The sequence below is a fragment of the Myotis daubentonii genome, chromosome 4, assembly GCF_963259705.1.
Source record: "Myotis daubentonii chromosome 4, mMyoDau2.1, whole genome shotgun sequence".
NCBI lineage: Eukaryota > Metazoa > Chordata > Mammalia > Chiroptera > Vespertilionidae > Myotis > Myotis daubentonii.
In genome coordinates, this window is record NC_081843.1 from 110530695 (window position 1) to 110549868 (window position 19174).

Below are 19174 nucleotides of genomic sequence, written 5' to 3' on the forward strand. Positions count from 1 at the left end.
GTCCATGGAGGATATAGATTTCAGAACCACACTTTTAAGGTCTCTCAAGAACTGTCTAGAAGCTGCCGATAAATGTAGTGAGATCCTCAAGAAATCTAATGAGACCCTTGATGTTGTGATAAAGAACCAACTAGAAATTAAGCATACACGGACTGAAATAAAGAAGATTATACAGACACCCAACAGCAGAACAGGGGAGCGCAAGAATCAAGTCAAAGATTCGAAATGCGAAGAAGCAAAAAACACCCAACTGGAAAAGCAAAATGAAAAAAGAATCCAAAAATACGAAGATACTGTAAGGAGCCTCTGGGACAGCTTCAAGCGTAACAACATCAGAATTATAGGGATGCCAGAAGATGAGAGAGACCAAGATATTGAAAACCTATTTGAAGAAATAATGACAGAAAACTTCCCCCACCTGGTGAGAGAAATAGACTTACAGGTCCAGGAAGCGCAGAGAACCCCAAACAAAAGGAATCCAAAGAGGACCACACCAAGACACATCATAATTAAAATGCCAAGAGCAAAAGACAAAGAGAGAATCTTAAAAGCAGCAAGAGAAAGAAACTCAGTTACCTACAAGGGAATACCCATACGACTGTCAGCTGATTTCTCAACAGAAACTTTGCAGGCCAGAAGGGAGTGGCAAGAAATATTCAAAGTGATGAATACCAAGAACCTACAACCAAGATTACTTTATCCAGCAAAGCTATCATTCAGAATTGAAGGTCAGATAAAGAGCTTCACAGATAAGGAAAAGCTAAAGGAGTTCATCACCACCAAACCAGGATTATATGAAATGCTGAAAGGTATCCTTTAAGAAGAGGAAGAGGAAGAAAAAGGTAAAGATACAAATTATGAACAACAAATATGCATCTATCAACAAGTGAATCTAAGAATCAAGTGAATAAATAATCTGATGAACAGAATGAACTGTTGATTATAATAGAATCAGGGACATAGAAAGGGAATGGACTGACTATTCTTGGGGGGGAAAGGGGTGTGGGAGATGTGGGAAGAGACTGGACAAAAATCGTGCACCTATGGATGAGGACAGTGGGTGGGGAGTGAGGGCGGAGGGTGGGGCAGGAACTGGGAGGAGGGGAGTTATGGGGGGGAAAAAAAGGAACAAATGTAATAATCTGAACAATAAAGATTTAATTAAAAAAAAAAAAGAAATGCTGAAAGGTATCCTTTAAGAAGAGGAAGAAGAAGAAAAAGGTAAAGATACAAATTATGAACAACAAACATGCATCTATCAACAAGTGAATCTAAGAATCAAGTGAATAAATAATCTGGTGATCATAACAGAATCAGGGACATAGATAGGGAATGGACTGACTATTCTTGGGGGGGGCGGGGGGAAGAGGTGTGGGAGATACGGGAAGAGACTGGACAAAAATCGTGCACCTATGGATGAGGACAGTGGGTGGGGAGTGAGGGCGGAGGGTGGGGCGGGAACTGGGAGGAGGGGAATTATGGGGGGGAAAAAGAGGAACAAATGTAATAATCTGAACAATAAAGATTTAATTTAAAAAAAAAGAAAAATAAAATTACAGAACTAATATAAAAAAAAAAAGAAAAAAATATTGCCCTAACCGGTTTAGCTCAGTGCATAGATGTTGGCCTGTTGACTGAAGGATCCCAGGTTCGATTCTGGTCAAAGGCACATGCCCTGGTTGCATGCAGGTGGCAACCAATCAATGATTCTCTCTCATCACTGATGTTTCTATCTCTCTCTCTCCCTCTCCCTTCCTCTCTGAAATCAATTTAAAAAAAATCTTTTTTTAAAAAGAAGCAAAGAATTATTATACCCTAAGTCCAACCAACCACAAAAACAAGATTCTTCCAAAGGCCAGAAAGACTTAACCTCAGTGTTAAGACATAGGCCAAATATTGCAAATTACCTAAATTAATCATGCTAATTTGTCTAGATCCCACAACATTTATACTGAAGACAATAAACAATAGATTTCCTTTGCCTATGACCCTTGACTCTATTATTGCTGGAGGTAGCCAGCTGCCAATATCCCAAATATCAAATCCAATACAGCGGAAAACTTGTGTTCTCACTCAGAACCTAAAAAAAAGCCTGAGGGTGCAACTCATCTACTATCAAACCACAGAATCTAAAAACTGAAGGCGCCAAAGCCGGTTTGGCTCAGTGGATAGAGCGTCGGCCTGCGGACTGAAGGGTCCCAGGTTCGATTCCGGTCAAGGGCATGTACCTGGGTTGTGGGCACATACCCAATCGGAGATGTGCAGGAGGCAGCTGATCGATGTTTCTCTCTCATCGATGGTTCTAACTCTCTATCTCTCTCCCTTCCTCTCTGTAAAAAATCAATAAAATATATTTTTAAAAAAATAAATAAATAAATAAAAACTGAAGGCCTTCATTCAAGGCCAACATAATTTATCCAAATCTAGCAAAACCACTGAAACACCACACTCACAACATTCAAATTCCCAAGCTATCTACTTGACCCACCATGTCCGCCAGCTTGGGAAACGCTAGGTGTGGTATGTCTGAATGAGAAATGGAAAATAAATAGGAAATCTCCCAGTCCTCTTTTTCTCCCTTCTGAAGCTACAGAGTTAATCCGCAAACAATACTAATAAGCTCTGCATTACCCATTAGTGCACACTTTAAAACTGAGGCTGCTGTTCGCACACATCACCAACAACCTTGCTTTGACTTGCATATTAATTTATCAGCCTTTTCCTTTTACTATCCTATCTAATAAAAGAGAAACATGGTAATTAGCGTACGACTGCTACCCTTCCCATTGCCTAATTAGGGCAATATGCAAATTAACTGCCAGCCAAGATGGCGGCCGGCAGCCAGGCAGCTGGAAGCGAACATGAGGCTTGCTTGCTTCAGTGACGGAGGACTCCAACGTTCCCCACCTGCCTTGCCGGCCTCTGAGCCTGCAGTTTGAAACATTGTAACAAATACAGAAGCTAAACAAAACCCCAGAAACCAGCTTTCAGCCCGCTGGGATCTCAGAGCTGGAGTTGATACAGAGTTTCAATTGTAGAACCCAAACAAACCAGATACCTGTTTTCAGCAGCTGAGGCCTCAGAGCTGGAGCCAGACCTAAAGCTGGCCCAGAATAAAAAAAGAAAAAAAGGAACAGTTGGGAGCTTCAGTCCCAGCCTGAAAATAGCCCTTAGCCCCTCACCCAGACTGGCCAGGCACCCCAGTGGGGACCCCCACCCTGAAGGGTGTGTGACCAGCTTCAAACAGCCATCATCCCCTCACCCAGGCTGGCCAGGCACCCCAGTGGGGACCCCCACCCTGATCCAGGACACCCTTCAGGGCAAACCAGCCAGCCCCAACCCATGCACCAGGCCTCTACCCTATATAGTTAAAGGGTAATATGCCTCCCAGCACTGGGATCAGCGGAGCCGCGAGGCCTCCCGACACCGGGATCAGTGTGACAGGGGGCAGCGCCCAAACCCCCTGATCGCCCTGCAGCTCTGTGTATGACAGGGGGCGGGGCCACAATCTCCCTATCTGCCCTGCTCTGTTCCTGACAGGGTGCGGCACCCCAACCCCCTGATTGGCCCTGCTCTGTGCCTGATAGGGGAAGCTCCCCAACCTCCTGATTGCCCTGCGTCTCTGTGTGTGACAGGGTGCGGCGCCCCAACCCCTCTCCCCACCACGGGCCCTGCTCTGTGTGTGACGGGGTAGAGCCATAACCTCCCCATCGGCCCTGCCCTGAGTGTGAGAGTGGCAGCACCCCAACCCCCTGATCGGCCCTGCTCTGTGGGTGATAGAGGGTGGCGCCCCAACCCCCTGATGGGCCCTGCTCTGTGATTGACAGGGGGCAGTGCCCCAACCCCCTGATTGGCCCTGCTCTGTGCGTGACAGGGGGTGGCACCGCAACCTCCCCATCGACCCTGCCTTGAGTGTGACAGGGGGCGGTGCCCCAACCCCCTAATCAGCCCTACCCTGAGCGTGACTGAAGGTGGCATCACAACCTCCCAATCCGCCCTGCTCTGTGCATGACAGGGGGCGGCGCCCCAACTCCCCAATCGGCCCTGCTCTGAGCCGACCAGGGGCTGCACCTAGGGATTAGGCCTGCCCTCTGCCACCCGGGAGCAGGCCTAAGCCAGCAGGTCGTTATCTCCCGAGGGGTCCCAGACTGCTAGAGGGCACAGGCCGGGCTGAGGGACCCCCCTCCCCCCCGAGTGCACAAATTTTTGTGCACTTGGCCTCTAGTCCTATATAATAAAAGGGTAACACACAAATTGACTCTAATGGCGGATCGACCAGTTGCTATGATGCACACTGACCACCAGGGGGCAGATGCTCAACGCAGGAGCTGCCCCCTGGTGGTCAGTGCACTTCCACAGGCGGAGCACCACTCAGCCAGAAGTCGGCTCATGGCTGGCAGTGGCAGGAGCGTCTCCCGCCTCTACAGCAGCACTAAAGATGCCCGACTGACGGCTTAGGCCCACTCCCCAGGCAGTCAGAAATCCCCCAAGAGGTTCCAGACTGCAGAGGGCACAGGCTGGGCTGAGGGACCCCCCGACTGCACCAATTTTCGTGCACCAGGCCTGTAGTGTTTACAATAAAAGACATCATAAAAAAGACAATGATTTCTTTCCATTAAGAATCAATGCAAATAATCTTATAAAAACAACCCAGCAAGCTGTTAATCTCTTGACAGACATTCATTAGAGCCATGAAAAGCTAAAGCTTACAAATGGGTTTCTGAGCCCCATACCAAGGCATGTTTTTACTTCTCTGCATAGCTGCACTTTAGGTTTACTCACACATCAGTTCCACGTCAAAGGTCTGGTCTTTTTATTTATCAACTTTCTATTCTAGACAACTTGAATTTTCCCATCGTGTTGAATCTATTCTTGTACACTGTGCCTTTGTTCCTGCCATTCACTCTACGTAGACAGGTTGTGACCTATCCCCACCATGTCTACCAAAATGTCACCCTCTACAAGGCTCATTCAAATTCCAGCTCCTCCAGAAAGTACTTCTCTGTACTGCTCTCTGAATTTTATCTCATCAGCCTCATCTTTCCACTTGCCCCTACTAAGCAAACTCAGCCATACACTAATCACATGACATTTCACCACCATATCATGCACTTGCATAGATTTTGGCCTTCGCTTCAGCAAATTTTTCCTGCTCCCAACACCTTTCTTCTATTCTCTGTTCTGAATGATTTCCTTTATGTTTTTTCCTTTTACTATTTTTGAGGCTATACAATTTACTTCTATTCTTTGAACAGTTATTCTTAAAAATGCAATTTACATGCTTGACTTAAACTAATTTTGCTTGAAGTTAACTAATATCTCTAGTCTCCTCCAAATAATACAAGGACTTCAAAATGAACTGATTCTATGATCTTATCTTCCACATTATTTTCCAGAATAATTTTAGGTCCATTTTGCTTTTAAATCCTCAAATTTATTCATCATTACCATTATTTAAACTCAAGGCTTACATAAATTTAATAAAATGTTTATTAATCAATTTCTTTTTTAACACATTGCTTCCGGCCCTCCACTTATTATTTTTGAATTCTATTTCTTTATTCCTGAAGTACATCCTTTACAGTTCTTTCAACAAGGGCTTTCAGTAACTCAGATTTTTTCCTTTTAATTTGCTCTCACTTATGAATAACAGATAACAGTCTAGCAGGGAATTGATGTTTACATTACTCTAAAGACACTACTCCACTGAATTCTTAAATACTTACTTCCTCCTCTTCTGAATCACCACCATCATCATCATCATCATCATCATCATCACCATCTTCCTCTTCCTCGTGAAGAGGTGGAGGTAAACGACCAATAGCTTGCTCCATACGATCAACAGGTTCTTCTGCCATGGTAGGGGGTAAAGGAGGGCCAATCAACTCATCATCAGAGGAATCAGAACTCTCTTCACTTCCACTACTGCTTGTATCACTGAAAATACAAACACAGAACTCTTTGCCTCTGCGGCAACAAAGCACACTCTAGAGATGGTACTGATTTCTCAGGAAACCCCAACTCTGCTTTAACAGCTGAGTGTTAAAATTGTTTTCACCTTAAGAGCATACTAAAAAACTTACTTTACCTACTTATCTTACCTACACATAAATTAAAGTCAGGAATAAAGGCCATAGCAGAACAATCGGGATGTGAAAGAAAAACTGCAAGGCACTACATCCACAGGAAAAAAACACTCTCTACTATATTTGAATCCAATCACTATTTGCACCAAAGATGAATAAGGCCAGTCATGTAAGAAAGTTAATATTATTCCCAGAATGTTTCAATATATTTTCTGAAATACAGATTATTTCTCAGTTCTCATCCAAGTTTGCTGAGTTGCTAAAATGCTAAATGTAGCATTCGGGATTCTAAAAATATCTTATTCAGGGAAGTATCATATTGATTCTCTATTGTTTTTCTACCCAGCACACCAGAGAACTAACACACACTCTCAGTAAGGTCTTTATCAAACACCTGTAAGCATTCTGGAAGCCACCACCATCCACCATCCCTCCACCTCCTACCCCATCCCAAAGGGTTGAGAATTGCATTCATAACTGTATCAATTAAACTATCAAATATTTTATAGGACTCAAAAGTGTCACTGCCTTCTAATAAAGTATTTCCAGTAAGTAAGCTCCATGAAAACATAAATTTCTCTCCTTTGTGTTCATTGCTATGTCTCTAGCACCCAAATGATGCCTGGTGTAAATCGGATTTTTCTTTTAATTTTTATCCAGGTTCAATACTGAAAGGAATACATTCTCACATGCATGCTCTCCTTATACAAAGGTAGGAGCTAGCAAACCTCTATAGAGAGTTTCCCTTTGTTCTTGCAACAGCTCCAGCCCCACAGGCTCCCTAAGTAAGTAGGGTAAGCCTGGTTCAGCCCAAGGGTCTTTGCCTGGCAGCACCCTCTGTTGGAACTGACTGCATACTGCCTCTTTCTCTTCATCCAGGTCTCCTCAAATATCGCCTCCGCAAAGAGGTCCTCTAAACTTTCAAACACACCCTATCAGTCACTATTACCTCAATTACCTTACTTTATCTTTATTACCTACATGGTAAGTTATCTCATTTGAGTGTTTATTTATTGTTTAAATCTGTTATCCATCCCTTCAAATATCCCCACAATCATATGAGCAGAGTTCCATCTGACTTGCTAGCTGCTGTATCCCCAGTGCCTGAAGCAGTGCCTAAGCCACAAGATATTCAACACATAAGTAATGGTTGGGGGAATGAGTAAATTTGTATTAAAGCATTCACACTCCCAAATTTTCTCCCTGTGATTAAATCAGTTTTCCAGCTGTACTGGTTCAGAAGTCAGACTTTCTCAATGCAAAATTATTCAAGCCATAGAGAACTCTAAACTGAAATGCTAATCCTTAGCATCCATGCTTTAACTGAGTTAACTAGTTCAGAAGAAAGCATTGAACTAAGAACTGCATGGAGCCATGCTGATTTCATGGCTGATTATGGAGGCCCAATACCCACATGAAACTGGATGGAATGCATCAGCTTCTTCTCTACAGAGCTTCTAAATCCATTTCTGTCTTTTTGCTTCTGATGTACACAAGCCAAAAAAATAAACAATCCTTAACATATTTTCAATATTCTGAAAAACAAAGTCCATGAAACTATGTCCAGAAATATCCCTGACAGAAAACAGAACACATTCCATGTTTAAAAATGCCTTTGACTCAACATGGTACCAAATATGAACCAGAGTCTGGCCGGTGTGGCTCAGTTGAGCACTGACCTATGAAACAGGAGATTACGGTTCAATTGCAGGTCAGGTCACATGCCTGGGTTGCGGGCTCCATCCCGAGTGTGGGGCATGCAGGAGGCAACCAATCAATGATTCTCTCTCATCATTAATGTTTTTCTCTCTCTCCCTCCCCCTTCCTCTCTGAAATCAATGAAATATATTTTTAAACATATACATATGAACCATAGCCTGAGAAACAATATGTATTAGATGAAAAGACAGTTAAGAATCAAATCCTGCCGAAACCAGTTTGGCTCAGTGGATAGAGCGTCGGCTTGCGGACTGAGGGGTCCTGGGTTCGATTCCGGTCAAGGGCATGTACCTGGGTTGCGGGCATATCCCCAGTGGGAGATGTGCAGGAGGCAGCTGATCGATGTTTCTCTCTCATCGATGTTTCTAACTCTCTATCTCTCTCCCTTCCTCTCTGTAAAAAATCAGTAAAATATATTTTTAAAAAAAAAAGAATCAAATCCTAATTTTTTTCTCAGCTGTTTTAAAAGACACCTTAGCTAAGCAATAAATAAGATGTATAGCTGTACAATTGCAACATAGGAAGCAAATTCATCATTGATGCTTCTCTCTCTCTCTTCCTCTCCCTTCCTCTCTAAAATCAATGAAAACAAACAAACAAAAAAAAAAACGAGAGATTATTAACAGCAGGGAGGGAGCAGTAAGTAGGTGGAACAAGATGTTTAGGGCCGTGAAACCATTCTGATTGATACTATAATAGTAGAGATACATGTTATTATATATTTGTCCAAACCATAGAATGTACACCACCAAAGGCGAACCCTCATGGAAACTATGAATTCTGAGTGATAGTGATGTGTTAGTGTAGGTTCGTCAACTGTAACAAATGTACCACTTGGGTGGGGGATGTTCATAACGGGGAAGGCTATAAATGTATGGGGGCAGGAGGCATATGGAAAAATCTCCATACCTTCTGCTCAGTTTTGCTATGAATCTAAAACTGCACTTAAAAATAAAGTCTATTAAATAAAAAATTTTAAACATTCAAAATAAAGAGGCTGGCAAAATTGATTATCCATGTGAAGGAAAAAATAAGAACTGGATGACAACTTCAGATTATCCACAATTTTATGTTAATGAAATACTTAAATATGAAAAATAAAACTTTAAAACTTTAGAAGAAAATACAAGAAATAATGACTACAGAGTTAAGGACTCATTTCTTTTTTTTTTTTTTTAATATATTTTATTGATTTTTTACAGAGAGGAAGGGAGAGAGAGAGAGAGAGTTAGAAACATCGATGAGAGAGAAACATCGATCAGCTGCCTCCTGCACATCTCCTACTGGGGATGTGCCCGCAACCCAGGTACATGCCCTTGACTGGAATCGAACCTAGGACCTTTCAGTCCGCAGGCCGACGCTCTATCCACTGAGCCAAACCAGTTTCGGCAAGGACTCATTTCTTAAACAAATCATAAAAGCACAGCCCTGGCCTGTGTAGCTCAGTTGGTTGGAGCATTGTCCTTACACCAGAAGTCTGTGGGTTCGATTCTCAGTCTGGGCACATACCAGAGGTAACCGATCACTGTTTCTCTCTTACATCTCTCTCTCTATCTCTTCCTCCTCTCCTCCCTTCCTCTCTCTCTAAAAATCAGTGGAAAAAGTGTCCTCTGGTGAGGATTACAAAAAAAAAGGCACAGATTTCAATACTGCATCTGGAAAACTTCAGAAAACCTCAAATGACTCAGTGTGACACAGGACCCTCTCATGATCCTAGGGATATACTATACTATTGCCTAAAGTGGGTGCTCGCTTCAGCAGCACAAATACTATTACCTAAAGTGGGTGCTCGCTTCAGCAGCACAAATACTATTGCCTAAAGTGGGAGAAGTTATGCAAGCTTTTAATATCAGGAACCCTGCCTAACTTGTGTTATGAACACTTAGAAAATGATCGTTTAATAGAATCCTTTTGAGAAAGTCAAGCACCTGGAAGATGATTTAGAGCAATCTCTGACCACATTTGAGCCTGAAGATGTAGGTTCAATATCTTCATTTTGCCTTCTTAATTCTTTCTCTCTGTTCATTTCTTCCTCTTTTTCTCTTGCCTCTGAAAAGATAAAAATAAATTTCCAACAGTTAAAATTTCAAAATTTGTCAGTTATTAAGAAGGTTGAAAATTAACAGTCATGAAAATGTAACAGTGTGATCACTAAAACCAAAAAATTATCACCATAAATACCCAACACTGGGAAAATAAGTGAATTACTGTATATCAGCATAATCCTATATAATAAAAATGCAAATAGACTGAATGGTGGAATGACTGGTTGCTGTGGTGCGCGCTGACCACCAGGGGGCAGACGCTCAGTTCAGGAGCTGCCCCCTGGTGTCAGTGCACTCCCACAGGGGAAGCGCCACCCAGCCAGAAGCCAGAAGCCAGCCTGACAGCTCGCAGCTGGCGAGTGCAACTGTGGTGGTGGGAACCTCTCCCACCTCTGTGGCAGCAACATCCCCTGAGGGCTCCTGAACTGTGAAAGGCCACAGGCTGGGCTGAGAGACACCCCGCTAGCCCCAGTGCACGAATGTCGTGCACCAGGCCTCTAGTATAAAATATAGCCAATACAAGTAATGATAAAAAATGTACAAATCTTGGAAAATATTAACAAATATGCTCAATAAAATTAGCATATGATTAAACTATGAACCTGGGTTAGACTCTGTAGAAAGATATGGGAAAAGATAAGTAAAAAAGTGTTCAATGGTAAGATTTGATGTAATTTCACTTTTTTATTTTTTTTGTCAATTATAGTTTATATTCAATATTATTTTATTTTAGTTTCAGGTGTACAGCATAGTGGTTAAACAACCAGGTACTTTACAAAGTATTCCCCCGATATTTCAAGTACCTAACCTGGCACCATACATATTTTTTTTTAAATATATTTTATTGATTTTTTTACAGAGAGAGATAGAGAGTTAGAAACATCGATGAGAGAGAAACATCGATCAGCTGCCTCCTGCACATCTCCTACTGGGGATGTGCCCGCAACCCAGGTACATGCCCTTGACCGGAATCGAACCTGGGACCTTTCAGTCCGCAAGCCGACGCTCTATCCACTGAGCCAAACCAGCTTCGGCCATACATATTTATTTACCATATTTCCTATGCTGTTCTTCACATCCCCACGTAATTTCACTTTTTATTTTTATTGCTTTAAATCATAAATTCAGCACTTTGTTCATGTCTGAATTTCCCACACTGGAGTTTTGGTCAGAGACTTCCTACCAAAATCATGAGAAAATGTCAATTATATTAGGTTTGTAGAGTTGTTTACTTTGGTAAGACAAAAGTTTATCCAAGGAAATTTAATCTCTTTCCTCTGATCATCAAACTCTACAATGGGGAATACACAGGAAGTAAATGAGTTATATGAAGAGTCCAGTTCTCACCTGCTACCATCTTCAATAGCCTGAGATAATCTTTAACATCTTTTCCGTAATAATGCAAAACAATACACCCAAACTTAAGAAGTATCAAAGGGCACTAATTAATTAGAACGTTGTACTCTTCAGAGTCTTCCCTTGCTTGGATATGAAGGATGAGAAACAAGGAGATAACCAACAAATGTCCACAACTAACTAGTCTTTTATTTCAAACTTGAGGCCCGGTGCAAAAAATTTGTGCACTGTGACGGGGAGAGGGGGGGGAGTGTCCCTCAGCCCGCCTGCACCCTCTCACAATCCAGGACCCCTCACTCCTTACCGCCCACCATCTCGCTACTCCTTACCACTCGGCTCACTGCTCCTTTGCGCTGCCATGCAGGTGGGAAAGGCTCCTGCCACCACCACTGTACTCACCAGCCATGAGCCCAGCTTTCTGGCTGTGGGAGCATACTGACCACCAGGGGGCAGCTCCAGCATTGAGAATCTGCCCCCTGGTGGTCAGTGTGTGTCATAGCGACCAATCGTTCTGGTCGTTCCACCATAATGGTTGCTTAAGCTTTTATTAGGTGAGAAACCAAGATGGCGGCATAGGTTAACGCCGGAGATTGCTGCCTCGAACAACCACTTCAAAAAACAACTAAAAGACGGAACAGAGATCATCCAGAACCACAGGAAGGCTGGCTGAGTGGAAATTCTACAACTAGGAGGAAAGAGAATATCATACCCAGACTCAGAGGAGGCGCAGTGCTGAAGTGAAATACTAAGGTGCGGAGTGCACGCGGAGCGGGCTGGCGGTGGAGGGCGCAGTTGTTGTTTGCAATCGGGAGGGAGTTTCAGACTCTGAGCTCCAGAGCCGGGTGAGTCTCTAGGGACCCAGGCTCAAACGGGAGAAGCGGGACTGTCTGGCTTCGGTCGGAACTCGAAGGCAGCTCTCTCTCCAAGGTTTGCAGTGGTTGCTGGGACTCTGTGAGGCAGAGCCCCTAGGGACGGAACTGAGAGCAGCCATAACTGCTCGCTCCGCCCGACCTATAGATCCCCGGGGACCCGCCCCGCCCAAGCCCTGTGCAGAGCCATTTGCCGGATAGCCTCAGGCAAACGCTAGATTAGCACCGCCCTAGAGATCCAGCACAGAAGCTCTCCCACTGCAGACACAGTGGACTCTCATAGCCAGTTAGCCTGGAGGTCAAATCACCCCCGGTATTGCTGACAACAATCAAGGCTTAACTACAACAAGACTGCGCACAAAGACCACTAGGGGGTGCACCAAGAAAGCATAAAAAATGCGGAGACAAAGAAACAGGACAAAACTGTCAATGGAGGATATTGAGTTCAGAACCACACTTTTAAGGTCTCTTAAGAACTGTCTAGAAGCCGCCGATAAATGTAGTGAAATCCTCAAGAAATCTAATGAGACCCTCGATGTTATGATAAAGAACCAACTAGAAATTAAGCATACACGGACTGAAATAACGAATACTATACAGACTCCCAACAGCAGAACAGGGGAGCGCAAGAATCAAGGCAAAGATTTGAAATGCGAAGAAGCAAAAAACACCCAACCGGAAAAGCAAAATGAAAAAAGAATCCGAAAATACGAAGATAGTGTAAGGAGCCTCTGGGACAGCTTCAAGCGTAACAACATCAGAATTATAGGGATGCCAGAAGATGAGAGAGAGCAAGATATTGAAAACCTATTTGAAGAAATAATGACAGAAAACTTCCCCCACCTGGTGAAAGAAATAGACTTACAGGTCCAGGAAGCGCAGAGAACCCCAAACAAAAGGAATCCAAAGAGGACCACACCAAGACACATCATAATTAAAATGCCAAGAGCAAAAGACAAAGAGAGAATCTTAAAAGCAGCAAGAGAAAGAAACCCAGTTACCTACAAGGGAATACCCATACAACTGTCAGCTGATTTCTCAACAGAAACTTTGCAGGCCAGAAGGGAATGGCAAGAAATATTCAAAGTGATGAATACCAAGAACCTACAACCAAGATTACTTTATCCAGCAAAGCTATCATTCAGAACTGAAGGTCAGATAAAGAGCTTCACAGATAAGGAAAAGCTAAAGGAGTTCATCACCACCAAACCAGGATTATAGGAAATGCTGAAAGGTATCCTTTAAGAAGAGGAAGAAGAAAAAGGTAAAGATACAAATTATGAACAACAAACATGCATCTATCAACAAGTGAATCTTAGAATCAAGTGAATAAATAATCTGGTGATCATAATAGAATCAGGGACATAGAAAGGGAATGGACTGACTATTCTTGGGGGGGGAAGGGGTGTGGGAGATGCGGGAAGAGACGGGACAAAAATCGTGCACCTATGGATGACAGTGGGTGGGGAGGGCGGAGGGTGGGGCAGGAACTGGGAGGAGGGGAGTTATGGGGGGAAAAAGAGGAACAAATGTAATAATCTGAACAATAAAGATTTAATTTAAGCCGAGACCGGTTTGGCTTAGTGGATAGAGCGTCGGCCTGCGGACTGAGGGGTCCCGGGTTCGATTCCGGTCAAGGGCATGTACCTGGGTTGCGCGCACATCCCCAGTGGGAGATGTGCAGGAGGCGGCTGATCGATGTTTCTCTCTCATCGATGTTTCTGACTATCTCTCTCCCTTTCTCTCTGTAAAAAATCAATAAAATATATTTAAAAAAAAAAAAAAAAAAGATTTAATTTAAAAACAAAAACAAAAAAAAATTTTAAAAAAAGCTTTTATTATATAGAGTAGAGGCCCATTGCATGAAGAGATTCATGCAATAGGCCTACCCTTCCCCTGGCTGCTGGCACCAGTTTTTCTCTGGCACCCAGGACCCAGGCCTTCGCTCCAGACAGAGCCTTCAGTCTTTGCTCCGCCCCTTCACCCCTATGTATGCAAATTAGCCGCCATCTTTGATGGGCTAATTTGCAAACTCTCCTGATTGGCTGGTGAGTGGAGGGATGGTCAATTTACATGTTTGTCTATTACTAGGTAAGAAGATGTGGAACATAAAACTCTCTAGGAAGAAGTAAAGCAAATGCTATAACTCAAGCTCATGTTTGTTTTTGTTTTTGGGTTTTTGAGTGTGTGTGTTGTGTGTGTGTGTTCTCCGGTAGACTGATAGGAGTCAAGAATTCTACACTCTGATAGCTGGAGGAAAATTGAAAAAAATTTAAAAATAGGATAATGTCCAAAATTAAGAGTGGGCCTGCTTGGCTCCTGTCACCCAGCTTCTCCAGTAATCTTTCCATATCCTCCAGGGCGAGGTTGGGGGACACTGGGATACCACATTTGGACACCTGGACTGTAGGCTCAGGTCTTCCGGACAGTTGTGACCCTAATCAGGAAACAACACCAAGGTACATTTTCCCCTTCTGACTTGCTCAGAAAGCCAGAGTTTTCTCTAGGTAGGAGGTAGCACTGTGCTTCAGGTGCTGGGCCCCTCTCTGCCCACCCAGGGTGAATCTCAATTCCAAGTCAACCATACTGCTCTTTCAATGGCGGTGTTTGGAGCTGGTATGCCACACTATTACTAGCCAGTAAGATGTGAAGGTAAGCCAGCTGATGGTACATTTGAGAAAGGTTTTCTTCCTCCTAAAAAGTGATACACAAAACAGTTTCCTTTCATCCCACAGAAGTGGTCATCTGCATGCAACAAAATTCTGCTGACAATTTTGGACCATGAGGACAGTCAGCTTAGGACAAGTCAATACCCTAAAAGTGGCAAAGCAGAAAAGGGAAAAAACTTTGTCCGTCATGTCAGAACTCAGAGGATGGAAGAGCCCCACTCCAGAGTTCCTGTCATGTGTGATACTAAATGTTTCCTATTTGAGCCATTTTTAATTAGGTCTTCTATGACTTCTTTGCAAGTAACCAAAAGCATCTTAGTGTCAGCCTCAACATAAAAATTCACAGCTAGTACATGAAGCTTACTGTGTACCAGACATTGTTTTAAGCACTTCCTGTAATCTTTAATCTTCGTAACAACCTCTGAAGTTGGTACTATTATTTTTTTTTAGCTTTATTGGGGTATAATTGACAAAATTGTAAGACATTTAAAGTATACAACGTGATGATGTAACACACATATAATCTGTGAAAGGATTGTCCAAATGGAGTCAATGAGCATATCCATTACCCACGTTTACCTTTTTTTTTGCCAAACCAAGTTTTATTTTATCCTTTATATCTCTATTGTTGAAAGTATTACATATGCCTTCCTTCTTCCCCCACTGACCCCCTCCAGCCCACCCTCGCCTCCCACCTCAGGCTTTCACCACCCTATTGTCTGTGACCATGAGTTATGCATATATGCATACAAGTTCTTTGGTTGATCACCCTCCCACCCACCTTCCCTCCCCCACCTTCCCTCCAAGATTCCGCACTCTGTTCCAAGATTCCATGTCTCTGGATCCACTCCGTTCATCACTTTATTTTGTTCATTAGATTCCACATATGAGCGAGATCATGGGATACTTGTCTTTCTCTGACTGACTTATTTCACTTAGCATGATACTCTCCAGGTCCCTCCATGCTGTCTCAAAGGGTAAGAGATCCTTCTTGTTTACTGCTGCATAGTATTCCATGGTATAACTCTAAGGCACAGAGAAGTAACAGAGCTACAAGGTCTCAAAGCAGTGAACTGAGGCTCCACAACTGATAATGACCACACTTTCTAAAGACTAAAATTGTAGCCCACCATACCATTCTTCTGGACATTGTTTCTGTAAATCACGGGTGGGGAACATCCAGCCATGGGCCATAAAAAGTCCTCGAAATCACTTGGTCTGGCCCTGCCAAGGCCTTAGGGGCGAGTTAATTAAATGTTTGACCAAATGCAGCAGGCTAATTTTTAAGCTGATAATTTTGTATGGCCCATGAATGATGTTATAAATATCCAACTGGCACTTGACAGAGAAAAGGTTCCCCACCCCTGCTATAAATGATGATCTGTTAACTAATATGTGACTGCAGATAAACAGCCTATTCGTTTAAGAATTCTAGGAACTAACTTCAAAAGAAGCAGACTCCAACCTTCAGACCTTCAGACGTTACAGCTCTGAGAGATTTGCTGGCCTTCAGCTAGTTATCTGAACAGAATGTATTGACTTGCATGTAGCCCCCTCAACAGAAAATTCTCAATCCCCTTCTTTTGATTCCTTGTTGTTTTTCTTCTCCCTCCTCCCTCCTTAGAAAAAACCCTGCCTGTGTCAACAAGAGTGCACCATCTTCTCAAGCTGAGCACTTGAATAAACCCTTTTCCATCCACCAGCCTGTCTCTTGACTTGGATTTTGTGCAGTGGGCAGCCAAATGTGGCTTCAATATCAAAATTATCTAACGAGCACCACTTATCTAACAGTGAGCCTTACCTCTCTCCAAAGGGCTATGAAGGACAGCCTTTACTGCCTGCTTGTTAGCACATTATCTGGAAATAACACTGGCCATAAATTATTACAGTAGTTAAATCGGTGTGATAGGTACATGGGATTCTATTACTATACTTTTTTATGTGTTTGAAATTTCACACAATAAATAGTATATGTAGAAAGCTATCTTTTCATAATAAAAACAAACTGTTATTCTTCCAGAGACCAAAAACATTTCATGTGAAGCTCACTTCCCAAATATTAAATACTAGAGGCCCGTGCACTGTTGGGGTCCCTAGTGGCTGCCTGCCCGGCTGCAGGCCAGAGCCTCCCTCCCTTCCCCTGGCCGGCCCCGCCCGCTGGTCGAACTCCCGGACGACCTGACCTCCCAGTCAAGGGGACAATTTGCATACTACACTTTTATTATAGAGGATTACTGCTATATTTTAAAACCAACAATGACAAGAACAGCATTCAACTAATTTTTTCCGGGAGTCCTGTCTGATTTCTAGCCCCTTCCACTCTATCTAGTGTAAGAACGATCTGAAGCAGTTCCAAAGAAAGCAGTGTGGAGTCAGTCTCCTTCAAAGACCCTGAGGTGGTCATACTTAGGGTTGGCAACCACCTGCTATCAAAACAGAGAGTCTGGAAATTAAGGCCTTCATTAAATGTCTGATACAGCTCATTAATGCAGGGATTCAACAGCAGCAGCCACAGTCACTGTATGTCTCAATTTTCTATACTGTCTGGGTCAACAGTCAGTGGTGTACACAGCTCTGAGAGCCACCTCTCGCCCAGCCTTCCAAATACTGGTTCCGCTGTAAGCAGGAAAGAAAAAATGAAATGAGGATTAAATAGAGGTGGAAGGAGAGGTAATAAAGAAACTGCTATTCTGAATCTCATATATTAATTTAACATCCTTGTGTTCATAGCACACACTTCTAAAAGACTTTAGCACTCAGACCTTCTTACCCTATTTAGATACAACTTTTACCATGTGTTTTTTTAAAATCTCTGCTTCCACATTGAACAGAGTGCAGAATCTCGGAGGGAAGACGGGGGAGGGTGGTGTGAGCGGGAGGTAATCAACCAAAACCCTTGTATGCATATATGTATAACCCATGGACACAGACATTAGGGTGGTGAAGGCTGGGGAAGGGGGTGCGGGCTGGAGGGGGTCAATGGGGTGGAAAAGGGGACATATGTAATACTTTCAATAATAAAGATTAAATAGATAAATAAATCTCTGCTTCCAAAGGAACCAATACATATGGTCTTTTAACAATTTTGAACTTTTTTTTCAGTCTAATAATAACTGTCAATATCCTTGTGTAAGGTGTACACAGTATTTAAAACAAATAAAACAGCAGATGATTGAACTTCTTACCCAGTGTTTTCCGACTTCTTTCCACAGCTGTTCTTCGAGTCTGTTCAAACATTGCTTCCAAATCAAATGTACGAGCTTTTTTCCCTAAAATAGGAATAAGTAGCAGACTGTGATTTTGCACTAAGCTGGCCAAACTTTAGGTACTCAAAAATTACTGACTGATCAATAACCACTTGGTCTGTCTAATTTACAGCATGGCTATGAGACAACCATAAAATATCAAGGAAGAGTTACTTCCCAGGGAATTTTTAATGACAATCTCATTGCTAAGTGCCATTAACCAGCCCACTCTCCCATCCTCCTCTTAATTAATCTAGCCCAGTGGTTCTCAACCTTGGCTGCACATTAGAATCACCTGGGAATCTTTTTAAAATCCTGATTTCACGCCCTGACTGGTTTGGCTCAGTGGATAGAGCATCGGCCTGCAGACTAAAAGGTCCCAGGTTCGATTCCAGCCAAGGGCATGTACCTTGCTTGCGGGCACATCCCCAGTAGGAGGTGTGCAAGAGGCAGCTGATCGGTGTTTCTCTCTCATTGATGTTTTAACTCTCTATCCCTCTCTCTTCCTCTCTGTAAAAAATCAATAAAATATATTTTTTAAAAAAATTCTGATTTCTGGGCCTCATCCTCTGGAAATTCTGTTTCTTTGTTGCTAATGTTGTGGCCCCACCCCCTAACAAAGACGCTGATGTAAACTGAAACCACCTTTCTGCAGAGCCCCTGGGGTAGTATGTATCAGTAAGGATGCACTCCCAAGGTTTTGGCTGCATTTTCATATTTACATTTCTATTAAAGTAGTCCCTCTAAAAAGCTACCGATGGAAATACACACAATATTCCCTTTACAAAAGGAGACAGTTATTTGCAACAATGTTCATTTTAGCATTCTCAACAAAAGTTAGAATTAGAAACTATGTAGGGGAAAGTTTAAAATATTACAAATTATGACATTTCTATTAAATAGACTACTATTCACCCATTAAAAATCATGTTTTAGTTCATGTTGACTAATGTCACCCCAATAAATTTTTTTTATTTTATTTTTATTGACTTAAGAGAAAAAGGAGAGAAAGACATCAATGATGAGAGAGAAACATCGATCAGCTGCCTCCTGCGCGGCCCCCACTGGGGATCGAGCCCACAACCCGGCATGCGCCCTTGATCGGAATCGAACCTGGGACCCTTCAGTCCTCAGGCCGACGCTCTATCCACTGAGCCAAACCGGTCAGGGCAGATATGCTTATTT

General features: G+C 42.9%; 1 protein-coding gene across 1 annotated transcript in view; it reads right to left on the reverse strand.

Annotated features, from left to right (window-relative positions):
• Window positions 1-19174, reverse strand: part of WDR70 (WD repeat domain 70) — a 209626-nt gene that overhangs the window by 189538 nt on the left and 914 nt on the right. Inside the window, exons 3-5 of the mRNA XM_059694917.1 lie at window positions 17930-18013; window positions 9734-9854; window positions 5727-5937 (exon numbers count right to left, since the gene is read on the reverse strand). Of these exons, the coding sequence (XP_059550900.1) occupies window positions 5727-5937; window positions 9734-9854; window positions 17930-18013 (416 nt within the window). The remainder of the gene's footprint in view (window positions 1-5726; window positions 5938-9733; window positions 9855-17929; window positions 18014-19174) is intronic.